The sequence below is a fragment of the Onthophagus taurus genome, chromosome 3, assembly GCF_036711975.1.
Source record: "Onthophagus taurus isolate NC chromosome 3, IU_Otau_3.0, whole genome shotgun sequence".
Lineage (NCBI taxonomy): Eukaryota > Metazoa > Arthropoda > Insecta > Coleoptera > Scarabaeidae > Onthophagus > Onthophagus taurus.
The window spans coordinates 7,687,468-7,709,114 of record NC_091968.1 but is presented as its reverse complement, the minus strand read 5'-3'; the positions used below and the strand labels follow the sequence as shown (position 1 = coordinate 7,709,114).

At 30.2% G+C, this 21,647-nt stretch overlaps 1 protein-coding gene and 1 long non-coding RNA gene across 2 annotated transcripts; one reads left to right on the top strand and one right to left on the bottom strand.

Annotated features, from left to right (window-relative positions):
• The first annotated feature begins 916 nt into the window (after positions 1-916).
• On the top strand, positions 917-21,552 carry LOC111415231 (carbonic anhydrase-like). Its single transcript, XM_023046795.2, has 5 exons — positions 917-1,031; positions 5,932-5,976; positions 20,290-20,439; positions 20,497-20,623; positions 20,683-21,552. Exons 1-5 carry the CDS (start codon positions 995-997, stop codon positions 21,212-21,214), a joined length of 891 nt encoding a protein of 296 aa, XP_022902563.2. The 5' UTR covers positions 917-994; the 3' UTR covers positions 21,215-21,552.
• On the bottom strand, positions 8,812-11,042 carry LOC139429357 (uncharacterized). The gene is made up of 2 exons (XR_011640005.1): positions 9,894-11,042; positions 8,812-9,307 (listed from the first exon to the last, which is right to left on the bottom strand). It is a non-coding gene; the product is annotated as an uncharacterized lncRNA (long non-coding RNA).
• Positions 21,553-21,647: the final 95 nt, after the last annotated feature.

Genomic DNA, 21,647 nt, shown 5'->3' with positions numbered 1-21,647 from the left:
ATTACAAGATGTGAATTAGCAATAAATTATGTTTTTTCAGTTCATTATTAACTACTTTTATGCACAACATTAATCTCTATTAGTTTCAGCTTTCGAATTAGAATCGATTCTCATAACAAAAATCATCCATTTTGTAATTTTTACGCTTCTTTTCATTATATCTAAAAAAACATCAATGTTACATACAAATTAGTTATGTATTATGTTATTTTGATTCATTACCAACTATTATTATGCACAACATTAATCTCTATCCGCTACAACGTTCGAGTTAGAATCGATTTTAACAACAAAGATCCATTTTGAGATTCTTTTACCTATATCTCGTTTAATATGCGTTTTTTTGAAAAAACCATTATATGCAAAATGAAAGCAGATAAAATTTTCTTCATCTTATATATTCAAAAAATTTTCGTATGATCGGCCGTTTAGCCATTAGAGCGCGCTGAAACAGATAAAAGTAAAAAAAAACATTAAAATCCATCAATTTCAGTTTTTAACTTATCCATTAATAAAAATTAAAATTTATTTTGTAAAAATTCCGATCAATCTGGAAATTTTACTTACTCACAGTGTAATCAGTGATTTGAAAGATTTACAGTTTCGGGTCATTTAGAAATCAGTTTAATTCTAATTTATTGAATTGAGATAAGTTAAGATATTAATTTTAAAATATTTTAATGGGGATATTATAAATTTTGTAAATTAAATCTATTCAAAAAATAATATTGTATATGTTAATTTAATCATTAAAATTTAAAAACCATTTCATGTATTAATAAAAATCTTTTTCTCAACAGAATTAATTTCTATATATCTACAGAAAATATGCGATATCTGTTTTGATTAATATAGTTGTAGCAGGAGGTGTTTCGCTTGTATATATCGACGACCTGTAGCTAAAACTCTCAATACCTTGCCAGTCTCTGTGCCAACAACAACTCCAATAACTAAGTTCTAAGTGATAACTATTTTTAATTGCGTTCAAGAAAATATGTTGTATTTTTTAATTCTTTTTTTAACTACTTGTGGTAAGTAACTAATAACTAACTAGTATTATTTTACATAATAGAAAAAAAAAGAATTGAGTTAAATCTAATTTAATAAAACAAGATTTAATTTCAAACGATTTAAAATCGAAAGTATTCCTTAAAGGTTTCTTCTTTATTTTTTTTATGCAGTGCAAAAAAAGTATTTAGTTTAATTGAATCCCCCTCTTTTATATTTTAAATCGAAATTGGAAGTGAACAATTTAACAATTTCCGTTAATGATAAAAGTTTTAAAAGATAAATTTAAATTTAAACTTATTTATTTTTATAAATTAATATTTTCACATTGACGTTTTCAGTTATTCAATAATGTTTGTTGCATGTCGCGCTGTTAATTTTATCCTGGCACCTTTGAATGGACTAAATATACCGCTTTTCTCGTTGATTATTCAACAAGTTTCAAGCAATTTTCTTTAACAAAAAAGATACCTTTAGACTTATGAATATTTATTGTAAAATGATATTTATTACTCGGGACGTTAATGAATCTAAAAAGCGAAAAAAGAAATTTTTTTGAAAATGTCAAGGTAGTTAATATTAATAAATTTGTTAATTATTTTAATTTTTTTATGTTTTATCAAAATTATTAGGCAATTATGGTTTAAATTATTACTTTTTTATTCTTATTCTTACCCGTTCGGTTACGTAATGCTTATTTATTGTATCAATTCTTTATGATGATAAAAAAATTGTTGAAAAGAAAAGTGAGTTATGTTCATTAATGAAACCTGTTTTGTATTTCTAATTAGAACAAAATGTACTTCTTGTTAACTATATTTTTAGAAATGCAAAGGTTCCTATTCTAAAGATGATTACTATTTTTTTATTTAATATTTTAATATGTTCCAATAAAGAATAAATTTAAAAGAAAATAACTCAAAAAATAGTTGGGATATCAGGATGAAATAAAATAGAATTTAAAGCAAATTTCATTCATTTTCCATGTGTAAAGTATAATTCCTTGATTTTTATAATTGCCAATGATATGATTTCTTTAAATGAACCTCGCTGTAGTAGTTAAGGATAGGTTGATGATAAAAGAACTTTAAGCCATCATATCTCAAAAGCCAATTGAGATATCTCAACGCAATGAAAAGCATTTTAAAGCAAATTTATTTATGACTTAATCTGTCAAAAATTATTTTCCTACTCCAACAAATCTCGTCGTTATGATTTTTTTAATACAACTCTGTTCGGTTAATAGTAATTAAATTTAAAAAAATCATATCTCAAAAAATAAATGAGATATCAGGATGAAATAAAATGCCATTTAAAGCAAATTCCATTCAGTTTCAATGTGTAAAGTGCAATTTCTTCATTTCTATAAATGCCGTTGATATGAATTTTTCAAATGAACCTCGCTGTAGTAGTTTAGGATAGCTTGATGATAAAAGAATTTTAAACCATCATACCTCAAAAGCTAATTGAGATATCTCAACGCAATGAAAAGCATTTTAAAGCAAATTTATTTATTACTTAATCTGCCAAAAATTATTTTCCTACTCCTACAAATCTCGTCATTATGATTTTTTTAATACAACTCTATTCGGTTAATAATAAGTCAATTTTAAAAAATCATATCTCAAAAAATAGATGAGATATCAGGATGAAATAGAAAGCAATTTAAAGCAAATTTCATTCAGTTTCAATGTGTAAAGTACAATTTCTTCATTTTTATTAATGCCGATGATATGAATTTTTTAAATGAACCTCACTGTAGTAGTTAAGGATAGGTTAATGATAAAAGTATTTTAAACCATCATATCTCAAAAGCTAATTGAGATATCTCAACGAAATGAAAAGCATTTTAAAGCAAATTTATCTATTAGTTAATCTACCAAAAATTATTTTCCTACTCCTACAAATCTCGTCGTTATGATTTTTTTAATACAACTCTATTCGGTTAATAATAAGTAAATTTAAAAAAATCATATCTCAAAAAGTAGATGAGATATCAGGATGAAATAAAATGCAATTTAAAGCAAATTTCATTCAGTTTCAATGCGTAAAGTATAATTTCTTCATTTTTATTAATGCCGATGATATGAATTTTTTAAATAAACCTCGCTGTAGTAGATAAGGATAGCTTGATGATAAAAGAACTTTAAAGTGTCATATCTCAAAAGCTAATCGAGATATCTCAATGAAATGAAAAGCATTTCAAAGCAAATTTATTTATTACTTAATCTGCCAAAAATTATTTTCGTACTCCTACAAATCTCGTCGTTATGATTTTTTTAATATAACTCTATTCGGTTAATAGTAATTAAATTTAAAAAAATCATATCTCAAAAAATAGATGAGATATCAGGATGAAATAAAATGCAATTTAAAGCAAATTTCATTCAGTTTCAATGTGTGAAGTACAATTTTTTCATTTTTATTAATGCCGATGATATGAATTTTTTAAATGAACCTCGCTGTAGTAGTTAAGGATAGCTTGATGATAAAAGAATTTTAAACCATCATATCTCAAAAGCTAATTGAGATATCTCAACGCAATGAAAAGCATTTTAAAGCAAATTTATTTATTACTTAATCTGCCAATAATTATTTTCCTATTCCTACAAATCTCGTCGTTATGATTTTTTTAATACAACTCTGTTCGGTTAATAGTAATTAAATTTTAAAAAATCATATCTCAAAAAATAGATGAGGTATCAGGATGAAATAAAAAGCAATTTAAAGCAAATTTCATTCCGTGTCAATGTGTAAAGTACAATTTCTTCATTTTTATTAATGCCGATGATATGAATTTTTTAAATGAAGCACACTAAATTGATTGAGGACTGGTTGATAATTAAACCGTCGTATCTCAAGACGTAATTGAGATATCACAATGAAATTAACACTATTTTAAAGCTAATTTGTTTGTTACTTAATATGTTGAAAATTATTTTCTTACTCCTACTAATCTCGATGTTATGATTTTTTTTAATAATACTCTTCGCTTAATAAAGATTTAATTTAAAAATATCGTATCTCAAGAAGGAGATGAGATATAAAAGTGAAATAGGAAGCGTTTTGTAGCAATTTTAATACAGATTCAACACACCAAATATAATTTCTTAATTTTTATAAATCCCGATGATACCATTTTTTAAATGACGCATACTAAATTGATTGAGGATTGGTTGATAATTAAAGAACTTTGAGTGTTCGTATCTCAATACCTAATTGAGATATCACAATGAAATTAACACTATTTTAAAGCTAATTTGTTTGTTAATTAATGTGTTGAAAATTATTGTCTTACTCCTACTAATCGCGATGTTATGATTTTTTTAAATAATAATCTTCGCTTAATAAAAATTTAATTTAAAAATATCGTATCTCAAGAAGGATATGAGATATAAAAATGAAATAGGAAGCGTTTTGTAGCAATTTTAATACAGATTCAACACACCAAATACAATTCCTTCATTTTTATAAATCTCGATGATACCATATTTTAAATGAAGCACACTAAATTGATTGAGGAGGACTGGTTGATAATTAAAGAAATTTAAGCCTTCGTATCTCAAGACGTAATTGAGATATCACAATGAAATTAACACTATTTTTAAGCTGATTTGTTTGTTAATTAATGTAATGAAAATTATTTTCTTACTGCTACTAATCTCGATGTTATGATTTTTTTAAATAATAGTCTTCGCTTAATAAAGATTTAATTTAAATATAATATCGTGTCTCAAGAAGGAGATGAGATATAAAAATGAAATAGAAAGCGTTTTGTAGCAATTTTAATACAGATATTCAAAACACCACATATAATTCCTTCATTTTTATAAATCTCGATGATACCATATTTTAAATGAAGCACACTAAATTGATTGAGGATTGGTTGTTAATTAAAGAACTTTGAGTCTTCGTATCTCAAGACATAATTGAGATATGACAATAAAATTAACAGTATTTTAAAGCTAATTTGTTTGTTAATTAACGTGTTGAAAATTATTTTCTTACTCCTACTAATCTCGATGTTATGATTTTTTTAAATAATAGTCTTCGCTTAATAAAGATTTAATTTAAAAATATCGTATCTCAAGAAGGAGATGAGATATAAAAATGAAATAAGAAGCGTTTTGTAGCAATTTTAATACAGATTCAACACACCAAATATAATTTCTTCATTTTTATAAATCCCGATGATACCATTTTTTAAATGACGCACACTAAATTGATTGAGGATTGGTTGATAATTAAAGAACTTTGAGTGTTCGTATCTCAATACCTAATTGAGATATCAGATTGAAATCAACACTATTTTAAAGCTAATTTGTTCGTTAATTAATGTGTTGAAAATTATTTTCTTACTCCTACTAATATCGATGTTATGATTTTTTTAATAATACTCTTTTCTTTTATGAGGTATCAAGCTGAATTAAAAACCATTTTATAACAAATTTGATTAAGTTTTAATGTATCGAGAACAATTTCTTTGTTTTTATAAATTTCCATGATACGATTTAATAAGTGATGAATTAATGAATTAAATTTTTTTCACTTCTTAATTAATAATTCCAACCTTTTCAAAATAAAATGTCTTAAACGTTTTCCAATGATAATTTCGTTAATATGCTATCGAAATAATCACCGTTAACTCACAGATTAAGTAACGATTTTTTTAAGCCTCAACAATTTACAACTCAGCCATATTTTTTTATTGAGTCGTAATTCAGCCAACAATTTCATAATTTACGACAGATTTATTTATTTATATATTCAATTATCTACGTTTTTTAGCGACCGCTGACTCTTAAATAACCATAACAAAATTAGTCATTTCATTTTGGCGCTCAATATTTTTGTTTGTTTATTAACACTTAATTAATAATACATATTATGTAATTAGAAATAAACTTTATTTTTTTTTTTTAGGGGTTCAGTTGGTTTTAGGGAGTAATTGGTCTTATGGAGATTCTGGTAAGTAAATTAGAAAATTATGAAGTGATTTTTAATCGTTCCTCTTACTCATACATCTAAACAGTTAAAGATTATCGATTATCAAGTAATTGAGTTGTCAATGAGTGGCAATTTGAGATAAAAAAGTTGATAATCTTGTAATTTGTCATTCAAACTAGACAGTAAAGTTAATTTGATGTAAAATATATGTTTTAGGAAAGATATAAAAATTACAATGTGAATATAACAGTCTGAAAATATAAAACGATCTGCCAGTTTTCGCAATTTATTTTTATGACAAAACCCGAAAATATCCATCGTAAATTTTTCCGTTGGACCGTGAAATAACTATTCCTGTTCGGGTGTCACATAAAATAAAATTTTAAAAATATCAAAAATAATAAATTTATGTTAATAAAATTAACAAATTAAAAAAAAAAAATTGGCACCAAATCAAAAACTTGTCGCCTATTTTTTTTAACTAAATTCATAAACTAAAACTTCAAGTGAACCACATCAAAAGGCGCGAACAAAACGGATTAGAACATTTCTTGAAAAAAAGTTGTATGTTTTTAAAACCGCATTTAAACTTTTTAAACTGCGTCAAAGAAAATATCGTTTTCGAAAAGAAATACTTCGTTCTCTGATCTTTGACCGTTAAAAACTTTTCAAATGATCAATTCGTGATTTCCAACTATTTTATAAATACATTTTGGCGCACATTTTCCGAGTGCAGTTTGTTGACTGCAACAACCTTTGGCTGTCGACCAAAACGAATTTAAAATGAACGAGGAGGAAATATCGACCATGAGGTATTGTGTCCAGGTTAAACAATACGTTTTTGATCTAGGTGTTTTTCAATTTATGCTTTTGAAATGAAGATGAATTGATTAAAATACTTATTGATGCGAAAACTTTTCAATAATGGATGAAGCTTTGTTTATCAAACGAATTTGATTGATTAAAAATAAACAAACCATGAGTTTGAAGTTTTGTTGATTTTAGATTATTAATTAAAATATACATTAATTTTTTTTTGAATTTTTTAGTAACATATAAATATATATAATATGTTTATTTAAGCTATCGACCCGGTAGCGAGTTTTTCCGCTTACAGTGAATAATTCTATAATATTTATCGTATGTAATTAATTACATAATACAGGTGGTTCAGTTTTTAATCCGGAAACTTTACTAGGATGTAGTACTTGTCAAACTAACACTAACACTAGTCTACAAAAAAAAAATCATAAAATGTACATTTGACGCCACTGTATTTTTCTTATGTAGTTTGGTCCCCTAAACTCAAAAATCACATTTAAAATTTTTTCTATGGATACGTTTTGGAGCTATGAATTTTTTTTTTTTTTTAGAGGTACTTTGACTATTTGCAGCATATCTCGAGTTAGAGATGACCGATCTGGTGGTGCTATTCATCAAATTAAAGAGTATTGTATAGCCAATAAATGGTATTAATGCTTATTCCAATCGGTTCGGTAGTTTTAAACTAATGGCCCATAATATGTGAAAAAAGAATTTTTTTTAGACAAAATGTGAACCAAAAATTCATTCAATATCCGTGTAGAGTCGCAGAAAAATTCTTTTTTACTTTCTATGTAAAGTTTGCTCTTTTTAGAAGACAATAAGGTACACAGGATGAGAATCGGTGGAGAAATTACCAAAAATTATGATCTTCTATATGTGAGAGCACAGCTTTTTCTTGTACAAGAAATTCCGCGCAAGTATACCGTTAGAAATTTTTAGGTTTCATGTTTCATACGTTTCTGAGATTTTACGTATAGGAACTATTCTATTCATCCCAATCTTTCGATTTAAAATAATTTCAAAATGGCTGCCATATCCAGTGTACCGGAAGTAGCCTACAACTTCGTTATTTTAAACGGAATACTGCAATTTTTATTGGATATTTGAATTGAAAAACGGTTTTTTTAATCAAAAATCACAATACAAAATTCACTTAAACACCTTGGAGAGCCGCAAAAATTCCGTCTTATTTTTTACATAAGGTTTGTACTTTTACAATAGGAAGATGCCCAGGTTTTTCCTGTTTCTATATTTTTCGGTATTCCTAACGTATATTGCCGTTTTACTCAGTGAATTAAGTTTACTTGAAAAAGGATATTTGAGGTACCAGTGCATTTTATTATTCTTGGAAAACTATCGGTTTTAGAACAAAGGTTCTTCGCACACAGGTTTGTCCCATCTTTTTTTACCTACTTGAACAATATTAAAATAAATACGTTTCTCGTGGACAAATGAAAAGGTTTTTTCCCGGAATGGTAAGAAAAAAGTGAGCATCATAAAAACCCCCACTGTACCGTAAGGGAAGGTTTCGTGGAGACTAAGATTGCTAAAGTTATTCATTCGAGTTCCATATTCAGCGTTAAGAGGCTACTTTACCATACAGCTCGGCAAATTACAAAAAACATACATTATTTATGAAAATATTTGGATGAAATTTTGTACATAGCTTCTTCTAACAATTCTACATAACGCATGGTGAAAATTTTTAAAGTTTTCCAAAAAAAGGGGTTTTTTTCCTCAATATTATACAATTTGGTCGTTCTTTTTTAGCTTGCATGATAGTATACTTGAAAATAGTAATATTTTTCAAATCAATTTTTTCAAAATTTTTAGTTATAAAGGAATAGTTTGTAATTTGCTAAAATTGCAAAAAGGTAGCGTAAAAATGAATATTTTCCGTCAAGATTCCCACGAAGTATTACCACCGCGTTAGTCCCGCCTCTTGCCGACTGAGCGGCGCTTACATCGACTCTCTTCATCGAAGCTCCTTGTTTTATCTATTACTTTTTAATGTGGTAGAGAAAATAATCATTTCCAAAAGTACGTTTTGAACTTTATTTTCCGTGATTTTCTACTAATGATTGTGTAATTTAACAAAATTTTTGAATTTATAGTCAATAGTTGTTATTTTATTGTGTACTATAGTGTTAGTTTAATTTAGTTTGTGTAAAGTTTTTATAAACAATGGGTAAGTATGTTCATCTAAAAAACTACCCCTTAGCATTTAAAGATATTCTCGAAAAAGGAGTAATAGACGGTAATAATTTACGATATAAATTTTTATACAATCTAAAATTTCATATTTTATAGTCCGAGATTCAATTGAAAAATGTATTCATTCAGAAAGGTAAGTTAAATTTTATTAATTTTATTGTATAAACTGTGGCACACATAAAAAGGACTTATTTAAAAAGAATAAACCATCACAGTAAAAATTAAAACGATACATTATTTGAAGCGATACCATAAGATAAATAATACAAATGATGCAGAACCAAATACTGATGGTGGAGAATAATTCATTCAACTGCAACAAAACTCGCATTAAATTTATTAATGAGTCAGGGCTTAGCAGCTCATTTCTTTTATGTTTTATGTGCGGGATAAAAAAGAAGCTTACACTGAAGAAAGCAAAGAGTCTATTGAGATAAACTCTTCTGTTATCTGTCGGTACCGGATATACACAGGCTGAAGAATTATTGTTATGTGTTTGTTATTTATGTTAACAAAAACATTCCAAAAATATCAAGAAACCGCAAGTGACATGGCATAGCAGTTTATGAAGAACGCAGGTAAAGAAGAATTAATTTAGTTACAGCTTCAGGAAAAGTAAATAAAGACTGAATAAAGACTGTAAACGCTAAACGCTCGAACAACATCAATTACGATGCATCATCCGGAGTGGTACTGCTATAAAATAATTGTATACAATAAAATAAAATACTCGTGTATACAGAGTAATTCAGGTAGGTAGCGAAAGCCGATCAGGGTAATGATAGCAATTCGGTTATAATTTATGAGTGACATTTCACACGAAGAATATAAAAGAAAGAAGAATTTATTGGAAACTTGCAAGATGGATGCATTAACAGAAATAAAATACAAATTCTTACCAGAAGCTAAAGTACCAATCAGATATGGATCCAAGAAAGGTATCTGTGCCTAACTGCATCGAGATTTGGTGATGTATGTAGGATGAGAAATGACACGTCTTGCTTAAATAAAGTTAAATCAATCTTGTACTCGAAATTTGCTAGAAATAATAACACTAAACATGGCCAAGACTATGAATGGCTTGCATTAAAAAAATTTGAGCTCTTGAGCTCTATTCATCCGTAGGATGTATGGATTCTTAGTTGCAAGTCCAAATGAAACAATAAAAAACGAAAATGCCATCGTCGAGGTGAAGTGTCCAGCGAATTTCAAGAGCTTGCATCTATTCAACGATGGCAAATTAAAATTTTCTAAAGATTTTTCTAGTCAGGGCTGTTTTATTTATTACACTATTAGCCATATTTTGTATACTTCAATCATTATTTAATATTATTATTAATTAGGTATTACATATTATTTCATTTACTTATACAAGGTGATGCAGACCATGCAGTCCATTTTTTAAACAGAAATATTAAAAAAGTTCGAATGAAAAGTAATAATATTCATAAAGGAACCACATTTATTCAGCTATTTTTTCTTTAATTTTTGTAACTACCTGTGTTTTCAAATAAAATTACTTACACGGTTACTCTGAGACACCTGTATATCAAACGAACGCATAATAATACAACAAAGATATAATTTATAAATGTTGTACCGAACTTTTCACATTCCCTGTATTGCAAATATATCTATTTTAATATAAAATGAAGTTATAAATGTTATTTTCGTTTCAAAATGATATAAATGTTTTATTGTTGTGAACCAAAATACTTAAAAAAACAAACGTAGTAAAAAGGTGGGCTACGACTACGATTATTAATAAAAAATCAAAATAATAAATAAATTGGAAAGTCAATAAAAAGATTGATTGTAATTCGTAATTAAGAAAAATTGTTAATAAACAATAATATTTAGAAGAAGTCGTTTAATTTCTTCATTAACAACATCGACGAGAAAAAGAATCGTAATAAAATAAACACGATGTTTTTTTAATCTATAAAGGGTCGGGCCTAGTAGAAAATAAACTCCGCCTCGTTGCTTCCGAACGTCCGTCGTCTGCGCCCCTCAGAAACTGACCGACCTGGTAAAGTGGGCTCTTAAACAGTTGTTCACAAATTGTATCGTATAATATAGTTTAATTGCATGCTTGATTATAAAATGAGTAAAAGACAACGAATTTTTGAGTGTGAAAACGACCCCCTTAATTTCTGTTATGTATGTGGTGAATATGTCGTCAAGAAAAACATACGTAAATTTACTAATTCGGTACAAGAAAATTATCTCCAATATTTTGGAATACGAGCTGAGAATCTTCAAGAACAATGGACACCAAGTTTTTTACTGCTACTTTTGCCTAAGTAAACAAACCGGAATTGGGAAAAATATGCGATGGGTTTATCCAAATGTACCATCTGTCACGTTTCCAGTTCCGCATTCAGATACACTTCCCATCCCCAACTGCCCTGATTTATCTCAGTCCCAAACTTCCGTTATATCTCAGTCCTCAAGTACTGATACGTCAGATTTCCGAAGTGATTTAACTGAATGTCAAGGACAGCATGAACAGCATCTTCTAACACAGGAAGAACTGAATGATTGGGTAAGAGACTTGGAGCTTTCAAAGGAGAAAGCAGAATTACATGCATCTCGTATGAAGCAATATCACTTTTTGGATACGAGTGTTAAAGTAACATATTACAGAGACCGTGACAGGCCTTACTCAAAGTATTATACGTCAACTGATAACATATGCTTTTGCAAAGACATTCCCGGTTTGTTCGAGGAGCTTGGCCAGCCTTATAATACACACGAGTGGCGGTTATTTATTGATAGCAATAAAAGTTTGAAAGCAGTTCTCTTGCATAATCGAAATGAAAAACCATCAATTCCGATCGCGCATGCTGTAAATACCAAAGAATCGTACGAAACAATGGTTAAACTATTAAAATCTCTTAATTACGAAGACCATGACTGGAAAGTTTGTGCCGATTTAAAAGTCACAGGCATGTTATGTGGTTTACAAAGCGGCTACACGAAATATTGTTGTTTCCTTTGTCTTTGGGACAGCCGCGCAAGGGAACACCATTATAAGAGGAAGCAATGGCCTGAAAGAAAAAGCCACACCCTCGGCGAGGGCAACATTAAATACTTGCCTGTTATTAAAAAAGAAAACATCCTTCTACCGCCATTACATATTAAACTTGGAACTCTTCAAGAATTTTGTGAAAGCGCTGGATATAGAAGGCCAAGCGTTTGCTTATTTAAGAACCTTATTTGAAAATCTTTCATTCGCAAAAATCAAGGAAGGTGTTTTCAACGGTCCACAAATAAAAAAACTTTTAAAAGATGACAAATTTCAAACTTGTTTATCATCCGTTGAAGCTGCAGCCTGGAATTCGTTTCAGTTAATTGTTTCTGATTTTCTTGGAAACAATAAAAGCCCGAATTACGAGACAATTGTTGAAAATTTGCTTCAGAATTATGCAAAAATGGGTATAGATCATTATTATTATTATTCCGGGTATCCGTAAAGTACCGGCATCCCTGCAGGTTCCGAGTTAAGAGACATTTTGATTCAGAATAAAAAAACAATGAAGGAATGACACGTTTTTTATTCTGAATTTAATTTCGATGTACATTTCAAAAGCTATGGGGATGCAGGCAGTTTACAAATACACGTTATTTCATTATTTTCAGTTATGCGGTTAATTTTATTTTAATTTTTTCCAACAGGTGTAAATATGTCTCTAAAAATTCATTTTTTACACTCACACTTAAATTTCTTCCCGGAGAATCTTGGTGACGTAAGTGACGAACATGGCAAAAGATTCCACCAACAAATGAAGAACATTGAGCGGCGTTATCAGGGAATTTGGGATGAAGGAATGATGGGAGACTATATCTGGTTCCTCATAAGAGAGACGGATTCTCAAAGAAACAGAAGGCAAAGCGGGGGGCAAACTTATTTCTAAGACTTGTGCATACTATTTTATAAATACCTAAGTGTTACAATCAAAATAAACTGAATGAAGAACTGTATTTCGTGCTTTTTGAAAAAAATTACAGAAACAGGAAAAGCTGGATGTTGGCACTTTGACTCACAAATGATCATAATTTCGATATTTCTCTATAGGCTTTGGTCGTAAATACTGTCCTCCTATTGTAATAGTACAAACTGTATGTAAAAAATAAGACGAAATTTTTGCGTTTCTCTTTTTGCGTGTGAATTTTGTATTGTCATTTTTGATTAAAAAAACCGTTTTTCAATTCAAATATCCAATAAAAATTGCAGCATTGCGTTTAAAATAACGAAGTTGTAGGCCACTTCCGGTACACTAGATGTGGCAGCCATCTTGAAATTATTTTAAATCGAAAGATTGGGATGAATAGCTCCTACACGTAAAATCTCAGAAACGTATGAACATGAAACCTAAAAATTTCTAACGGTCTAGTTGCGCGGAATTTTTTGTACAAGAAAAAGCTGTGCTCTCACATATAGAAGATCATAATTTTTGGTAATTTCTCCACCGATTCTCATCCTGCGTACCTTATTGTCTTCTAAAAAGAGCAACCTTTACGTAGAAGGTAAAAAAGAATTTTTCTGCGACTCTACACGGATATTGAATGAATTTTTGGTTCACATTTTGTCTAAAAAAATCCTTTTTTTCACATATTATGGGCCATTGTTTTAAAACTACCGAACCGATTGGAATAAGCATTAATACCATTTATTGGCTATACAATACTCTTTAGTTTGATGAATAGCACCACCAGATCGGTCATCTCTAACTCGAGATATGGTGCAAATAGTCAAAGTACCTCTAAAAAAAAAAAAAAAAAATTCATAGCTCCAAAACGTATCCATAGAAAAAATTTTAAATGTGATTTTTGAGTTTAGGGGACCAAACACATAAGAAAAATACAGTGGCGTCAGATGTACATTTTATGATTTTTTTTTGTAGACTAGTGTAATTTTTTATATAAACGTAGCGTCGCCACTCTTTTGTTTTCGAGCTATGAGCTCTCAAAATTGAACGCTATCGAATATTAACATACAAAAATAAGGGTTGTAAAGCTCATTATTTATTGGTACTTTTTTGTCTCATTAGTATTTTCCTTAAAGTTAATAGTTTCCGTGTAAAAAAATCAATAACAATTAACAAAACTACAAAAACAAAAAAATAATAACAATGTTTGGAAAGTTGAAATTAAACTCTTAAAGCGTCTGTTTGTATTAAATAAGAAATTAAAGGTGGCTATAAAACTAACAACAGCATTCTTAAATTATTAAGCAGTTAGAAGAATAAAGAGGAAACACACAACTGCAGTGTAATCTATTCTATTTCATGTATCAACTGCAAAGCTATATATATCGGACAAACAGGCAGAAAATTATCAAAACGACTAGCAGAACACAAAACAAAAAATAATTCAAATATACAGGGTGTATCTGAATGACATGCCCAAACTTCAGGGGGTGATTCTTTAGGCAATTTTAAGGGTACTTTGATATATAAACCATGGGCGACTTGGGCTCCCGTAAGGAGCTACACCCCTCCAAAAATGGCGGAAAATTTTGGTTTATTTTTTTTTTCTCAAAAACCATAAACGCTAGGAAAACGAAATTTGGGAAATATGTTTAACTGGTAGTAGGGCACGTTTTCACCCTATTTGTACTTTCAACCTATCCTTCTAAACTACTAAACGGAACCACCCCCTTTACATTTGTGCAAAATTTTTTTTATGCAGATGGTAAATACATTAAAAAAAAATTACATAGGTAGATGAAAGTATCCTAAAACTTTTTTGTCTCTAAAATTTTTCCAAAAAACGACTAATTTTTGAGAAAAAAAATAATAAAGCAAACACTGCCCGTTCAACAACAGGGTTGTCGATCAAATGTTGGAATGAATTTTTAATGAAAAAATCTTGGTAGAAAACGTGTATTTATCTTATCTGTTTTATCTATACGTATTTATCATCGTCATAAAAAAGATCTAGACAAAAATTGAACGGGGGTGGTTATGTTTAGTAACTTAGAAGGGAGGATTGAAAGTACAGGGTGTCCCAATTTCGATGTCCGCATAGGCTATCTCCGAAACTAAAAGAGATAGAAAAAAAGTAGCTTACATGTCATGATCTCGTTTTTCGAGAAAATGCTAATGCCGAAAACTCCGAACAGCTATCGTCTTTTGTTTTCGCCCTATCGGCAAAAACTGAAAATTTTGCGAAAACGACAATCGCGAATATCTCACTTATTATCAAAGATGGAGTATTATAAATAAAACATTATATGGGCAACTTTTTACGAAGAATTCAGTGGCGTAGGTAGAATTTTTTCCCCATCTTTTATTTTCGAGATTTTAGACGTAACTTTATTTTTTTAAATGGAAACCATAGTTGGCTATGTCTTAAAATAATTTGTTATTTTCTTCTGATAACAAATATATATAGTTTGTGGGGTATATTTCTTATAGTTATTGAATAATTAACAAAAATTCATTTTGTTCCATCTAAATCTAATGTATGTATCTAAAAGTTAATGTTGCTATGGTGATAACCATACATACTATGATGGAATATAATGTATCAATTTTTTTGCTCTTTCTAAAACTATTGTATGTATTTAAAACTTAATGTTGTTATGGTGATAACCATACCATCAGGGAAAGCATTGTTTCCAATTATTGTCAAAGTTTGTAGCAAGGACAGTAGAATCTAACAGGACTGCTACATCCATTGTATTTTTGTAGTCGACTACGGGTTGGTTGCCCGCACTCTACGTCACACTATTTGCCACGCCTGGTAACTGTCTGTGTTTTTAGAGGTTATATGATAGACATTAATACGTCTAAAACATAAAACTTCAAAACTAATATGAATACATCTAGGATATAACCGCTAAAAACACACAGCAAACGCATAGACCATAATAACAGCTGGGCGTGGAATATGGTGTGACGTAGTTTGCGGGTAGGTTGTCACAACAATGGATGTAGCAGTCCTGTTAGACTCTACTGTCCTTGAATTTGTAGTAGTATTTAAAAATTCACTAACAACTCTGGCATTATGTGGCATATCTGGCATATATCATTTGAGACATATTTAGTGGCAAGTTGTTGACTAAAGGCTCAATTTGCTGCCTTAATATATTAAGGTATTTCCCTGAGTTTAAGTTTTTATGGTTTATATTTATTTTTCTTTCATATTCGGGAGCAGCGGCTTTTGGGTCACACGTCTTGTTGCAATTTCTCTTGCAGGTCATTTTGGTATGTTTTTGCATGTGGTTTGGGGAAGGACCAAATATCTATTAAATTTTCTGCTAACCGACTGAAGGTTCTTACGTGCGGTTATCTTCTTTCAGGATATCTTGTGAAATAAAATTCCGCGGCTAACGTCGCATTCTTATCTGATAACATATAGCATTCCATCATGTTAAATTTTTCATAATTTTCGAAATTCATTGTAAAGTTTTATTCAGTTTTGTTATACTTTGACACTTAACATGCTGGTACATCGTACCAGCACATAATGCCAGAGTTATTATCGAATTTTTAAATACAAGCTTTGGCAATTATTTCAAACATTATGTTCCATCATAGTATGTATGGTTATCACCATAGCAACATTATCTGTTAAATACATACATTAGTTTTAGATAGAACAAAATGAATTTTTGTTAATTATTCAATAACTATAAGAAATATACCCCACAAACTATATATATTTGTTATCAGAAGAAAATACCAAATTATTTTAAGTCATAGCCAACTATGGTTTCCATTTAAAAAAATAAAGTTACGTCTAAAATCTCGAAAATAAAAGATGGGAAAAAAATTCTAGCTTCGCCACTGAATTCTTCGTAAAAAGTTGCCCATATAATGTTTTATTTATAATACTCTATCTTTGATAATAAGTGAGATATTCGCGATTGTCGTTTTTGCAAAATTTTCAGTTTTTGCCGATAGGGCGAAAACAAAAGACGATAGCTGTGCGGAGTTTTCGGTATTAGCATTTTCTCGAAAAACTAGATCATGACATGTAAGCTACTTTTTTTCTATCTCTTTTAGTTTCGGAGATAGCCTATGCGGACATCGAAATTGGGACACCCTGTACAAATAGGCTCGAAACATGCCCTATTATAAGCTAAACATATTTCCCAAATTTCATTTTAATGGTTTTCGGGAAAAAAAATAAACCAAAATTTTTCGCCATTTTTGAAAGGGCGTAGCTCCACAGGGGAGTCGAAATCGCTGATAGTTTATATGAGAAAGTACCCTTAAAATTGCCTAAAGAATCACCCCCTGAAGTTTGGGCACGTCATTCAGATACATCCTGTATAAGCATAGATTTGAAACAGGACACAACATCGACTTCAAAAATTCCACCCTTATACACGTATGTAACAAAGGTAATAAACTCGACTTACTCGAACAATTCGAAATCGACAAACGTAGAGATGACCCGAAAATATTACTAATGAATGATCAGATCAACCTTATAGAAACCCCTCTCTATTCCTTTTTATAACTGTGCCCTTCTTCCATATAGGTGGAAATATGAATTTTTGTATGCAAAAGTTAAACATGTTGCGGATTGTGTTGTGTACTTCTGAACTAAGTTATCTGAGTAACTTCTTGGTTATAAGATCAGATCCGTGGCATTAATTTTTTCCTTTTGCAAGATGTTCGTCATATTCTTCTTGAGTTATTTCCCGTATTTGATCATGGCTGTGTTTGGATATGTTCAAGAATCTTGTGTACCACACGCTTATAAAATGTTGGTGTTTATTATCGTAGTCACTATTTGGATTGGGAATGAAGGAATTTTGGAAATATTGGACAAGTATGTGGATGAGTACCTCCAGCGTTGAGACCAGGAAAATTGGAGTTGTCCAGGAACAACTGGAATTCTTTACGTCTCGCTGAGTTAAGCTTGAAATCACCTACTATTATTGCGTATTTATTAGAGATGTGTAACACTGCGCTGCGCGGCGCAATTGAGTTAACTTAGTACAGTGTGTTACGTGCGCTGATACCCAATTTTAAAATGAGTCAACTCAAATGCGCCACCCTTGGCGTAGTAAAGCACGGCGGTGTGGCTTGAAGATTTACAAATATGTATGTCAGTGAACATTCCAGCCCTTAATCACGTATAAAACCTTCATTTGCTAGAACTTGGAACGAGACAGCAGGCGGTACCGGCGCAATTGACCAGCGAGAGATAGATGTGATGCATGCAGCAACTGTGTTATGGCGCAATTGAGTTGATACATTGCGCTAACTCACTTAGGTGCGCTAGTATCAGTGTGTCAGCGCAGCAAATTTTGTTGCGTTACACATGGTGGTTAGTATTTATATTGCGACGCTTTGTGGAACATATTTTTTTCAAGGGGAGAATGAGGTTGGATATATCAAGGAAGATATGAATAAGTTCTGAGTTGAATGGGATGATGCAGTAGAGACATTTATTGAAAGGTCTATTCAAGAATGGAGCATTTGCTTTACCGAGAGGATTTTCTGGATTCATTAGTATTATAGATCCACCTCTTGTTCCATCTCTTTTACATCCATTGCGCTATATTATCTGCCAGTTGTTATAGCATATCTTTTGGTCGGTTCTCATCTCAGTTTCCACAAACATTAAGAGATCCATATCGTGTTGTTGAAGGAACTTATACAGGCTGGTTCATTTAACGTGGGACAAGCGATTATCTCGTAAACGGTTCATTTTTATGTAAAATGAAATAAAAGTTGTTCTGTGCGAAGAGGGAAACCATATGACGATAACATTTTTGACCTTGACCTTATTTTCGAGGTTATATGAAGGTCACGACCAATTTTTTAAATGGCACCCTATATATATTATTGTAAAATCTGAATTTGTGGATAAAAATAAAGTAATTAAAAAAAAAAAAAATTTTACTGTGTGGTTTTGCCAGTACAATGGCAAAACATCGTTTGAAAAGTCGCAGTTTTCTTGTACTGGATTTTGATAGCTTGAATGTTGTTCGTGAGATCAATTAAAGGATGGATTGTGGATTACTTAGGTCTGAAGCCGAATTGGTGTATAGATAAATATTTTTCTGATCACAGGTAATAAAGTGATAGGACGGTAGCCTTCTTCTGTATTGTTATGATATAATGTTGGAATGTCGGAATGTTTCTTCATCGTACCAATCAACATAGGACAATTTTCCAGAAGATAAACAGCCAAAGGATAGCTAGTATAGTAATTATCGGTTGTTATATTTCGATTAGAATTTCTTATCGATTTCACCAACCTCTGGATTATGTCGAACGGTTTATTGGATGTCTTGTAAGATCCATCACGTTGAATTCCACAATATATCTTAAATATCCAAGCATAGAAGGTCTTACTATCACACAGATCATACATTTTTATGCCATACTTGGCTGGTTTCTGTGGCATATATTGTACATCTCATCTATTGTAACAAATTCTCCCAAACTGTAACTATTCATGCAATTCTTCACAAAACTATAGTAAATATTTCTGATACGGCTAATTTATCAGTTTTTTCTCGATCTTTTCTAGTTCTTACATAGTCACAACGTAAAGCGCGAAGTAGAAACAAAAATCTTCTTATAACTAAATGCAGCCCTCAGTCTTATCATTCCAGTGCCATCGTTGGTCCATAATTTATTTACATTTATGATTTCCTTTCTTTACCGCAATAATGAACAGTGCTCCCAACAAAGCTTGAATTTTGATACGGCAAGTTAATTTACAATCTCTATTCCTTTGGTAGACAATTTCTGATCTTCTATTCTCAATATATATATTTGTGTAAGATACAATATTGTCAATCATGTCCTTGGTTACAAACATAAAAAACGACTCTAAACAATTTAACACATTTTTTGCTAATTCTTTGTACCCAGGCATCACTTTGACAATATTTTTATGTTTTGTTTTCTTAGAAACAGCTACAGGAGTACATTTCCAAATTGTATCTATGTCTTTACCCACATAAAACTGATAGTCTTCTTCTTGTTTATGTGATAATTCCATGGATTGTTCGGATCCACTATTGTGATCGCCTTCCTGAATAAATTCATTCTCGCCTTCACTTTCATCGCCAAAGTCGACAATATTTTCTTCTATATCTGATAAATTATCTATAATTTCTTGCAATTCTCGGCCGCTCGAATAATTATTTCTGCACTTTCTATACCTATATTCAATAACAATTTATTTTCAAAAGCTCAATTACATATAGTACATACACAGAAATTTTAAAAATACGTCGTTGAATAATAACAAAGCACTTACGTAGTAAGACACTTACAATTAGTAACATTTAATAAAAATTGTTTTTCTTTAAAGATTCTTGGCCTGGAGTGTGCCAAACTGGATCTGCTCAATCCCCAATAGATTTAATTCCATCCAAAACAACAGATCGAGTGTATTCAGCATTTATCTTCGAAAATTACGACAAAGCTTACCAAGGAAGAGTAAAAAATAACGGACATTCTAGTAACAAAACATCTAAATTAATTAATCATATAAACTAACGTATTTTAATAATTTTAGTTGCAATTACTTTACTAAATGGTACAGATGGAGCCCCTATAATTACTGGAGGTGGGTTAAACGATAAATACATCTTAGATCACATCCATTTCCATTGGGAATCAGAACATACAGTTAACGGGGAAAGGTAACATTTAAATTTAATTTTTTATATTTATTTTAATTAATTTTTTTTTTAAATTTTAGTTTCCCTCTTGAAATGCATTTAGTGCATTACTCAACAAAGTACTCGAGCTTAACAGAAGCAGCAGAATCCCAAGGAATTGCGGTTTTAGGTGTATTTTTCGAAATATCTCTTGATGACGACGATGATTTCATTCCTTTAGTTGAAGTAATGGATAGAGTTGAGAAGAATCCATCGCAAGAAGTCGCCTTAGAAAGAATGATTTCACCGAAAAGTTTCCTTCCAAGGCACACATCAGATTATTTTAGGTATCAGGGTTCTTTAACAACCCCTGGATGTAACGAAGGAGTTACTTGGACCCTTTTTCGAAAACCTTTACCAATTTCCGCCGACCAATACACCCATTTTGAATCAATTTGGTCCGAAGAAGGACCTTTAACGTTAAATTTCAGAAAGGTGCAACCTTTAAACGGAAGAACCGTTACTTTAAGACAGTCCCCGGTTCGTTCTTATAATGGAAAAGGATTTGTTGTTCAAAGTAATGTAGTTTTAACTATTTTAACAACACTTTTTGCGTTTAAAAGTTTTTATTAAAAAAATGTACTTAAAAACATGCATTTCCCCCAATTACATTATTATTTTTGTTACCAATTAATGTGTTCTTCTCAGGGTAAATAATAAGGTTTATTAATTAATATTAATTTTAAGTGTACTAGTCACGTTGCAAATTGGATTAAAAAAAATTGTATTTAAACAACTTTTAGATCTGGAGGATTATCTTAAAGAGTTATTGTTGCATTTTGTGATATTTCAGCCATACCTTTACATAAATTATTAGTGTAACATTGATTTAACTTTATATTTAAGGTGTAAATAATAAAATGTTTAAACTTAATTATTTTTTTGAATTTAAATAAACGATTGCAGCGCCATCTCGTGAGTAATCTTTTCTTCTCTTTGTATAAAAAAGAATTAAAAAAATCAATTTTGAATAAAAATTGTTTTTATTTAATTAAATTTTTAAATG

Coding starts and splice junctions, on each gene's coding strand:
- LOC111415231 (XM_023046795.2), top strand. CDS start 995: ATGTTGTATTTTTTAATTCTTTTTTTAACTACTTGTG. Junction 1,032..5,931: donor TCTTTTTTTAACTACTTGTG/GTAAGTAACTAA, acceptor TTTTTTTTTTAG/GGGTTCAGTTGGTTTTAGGG. Junction 5,977..20,289: donor TTGGTCTTATGGAGATTCTG/GTAAGTAAATTA, acceptor TTTTCTTTAAAG/ATTCTTGGCCTGGAGTGTGC.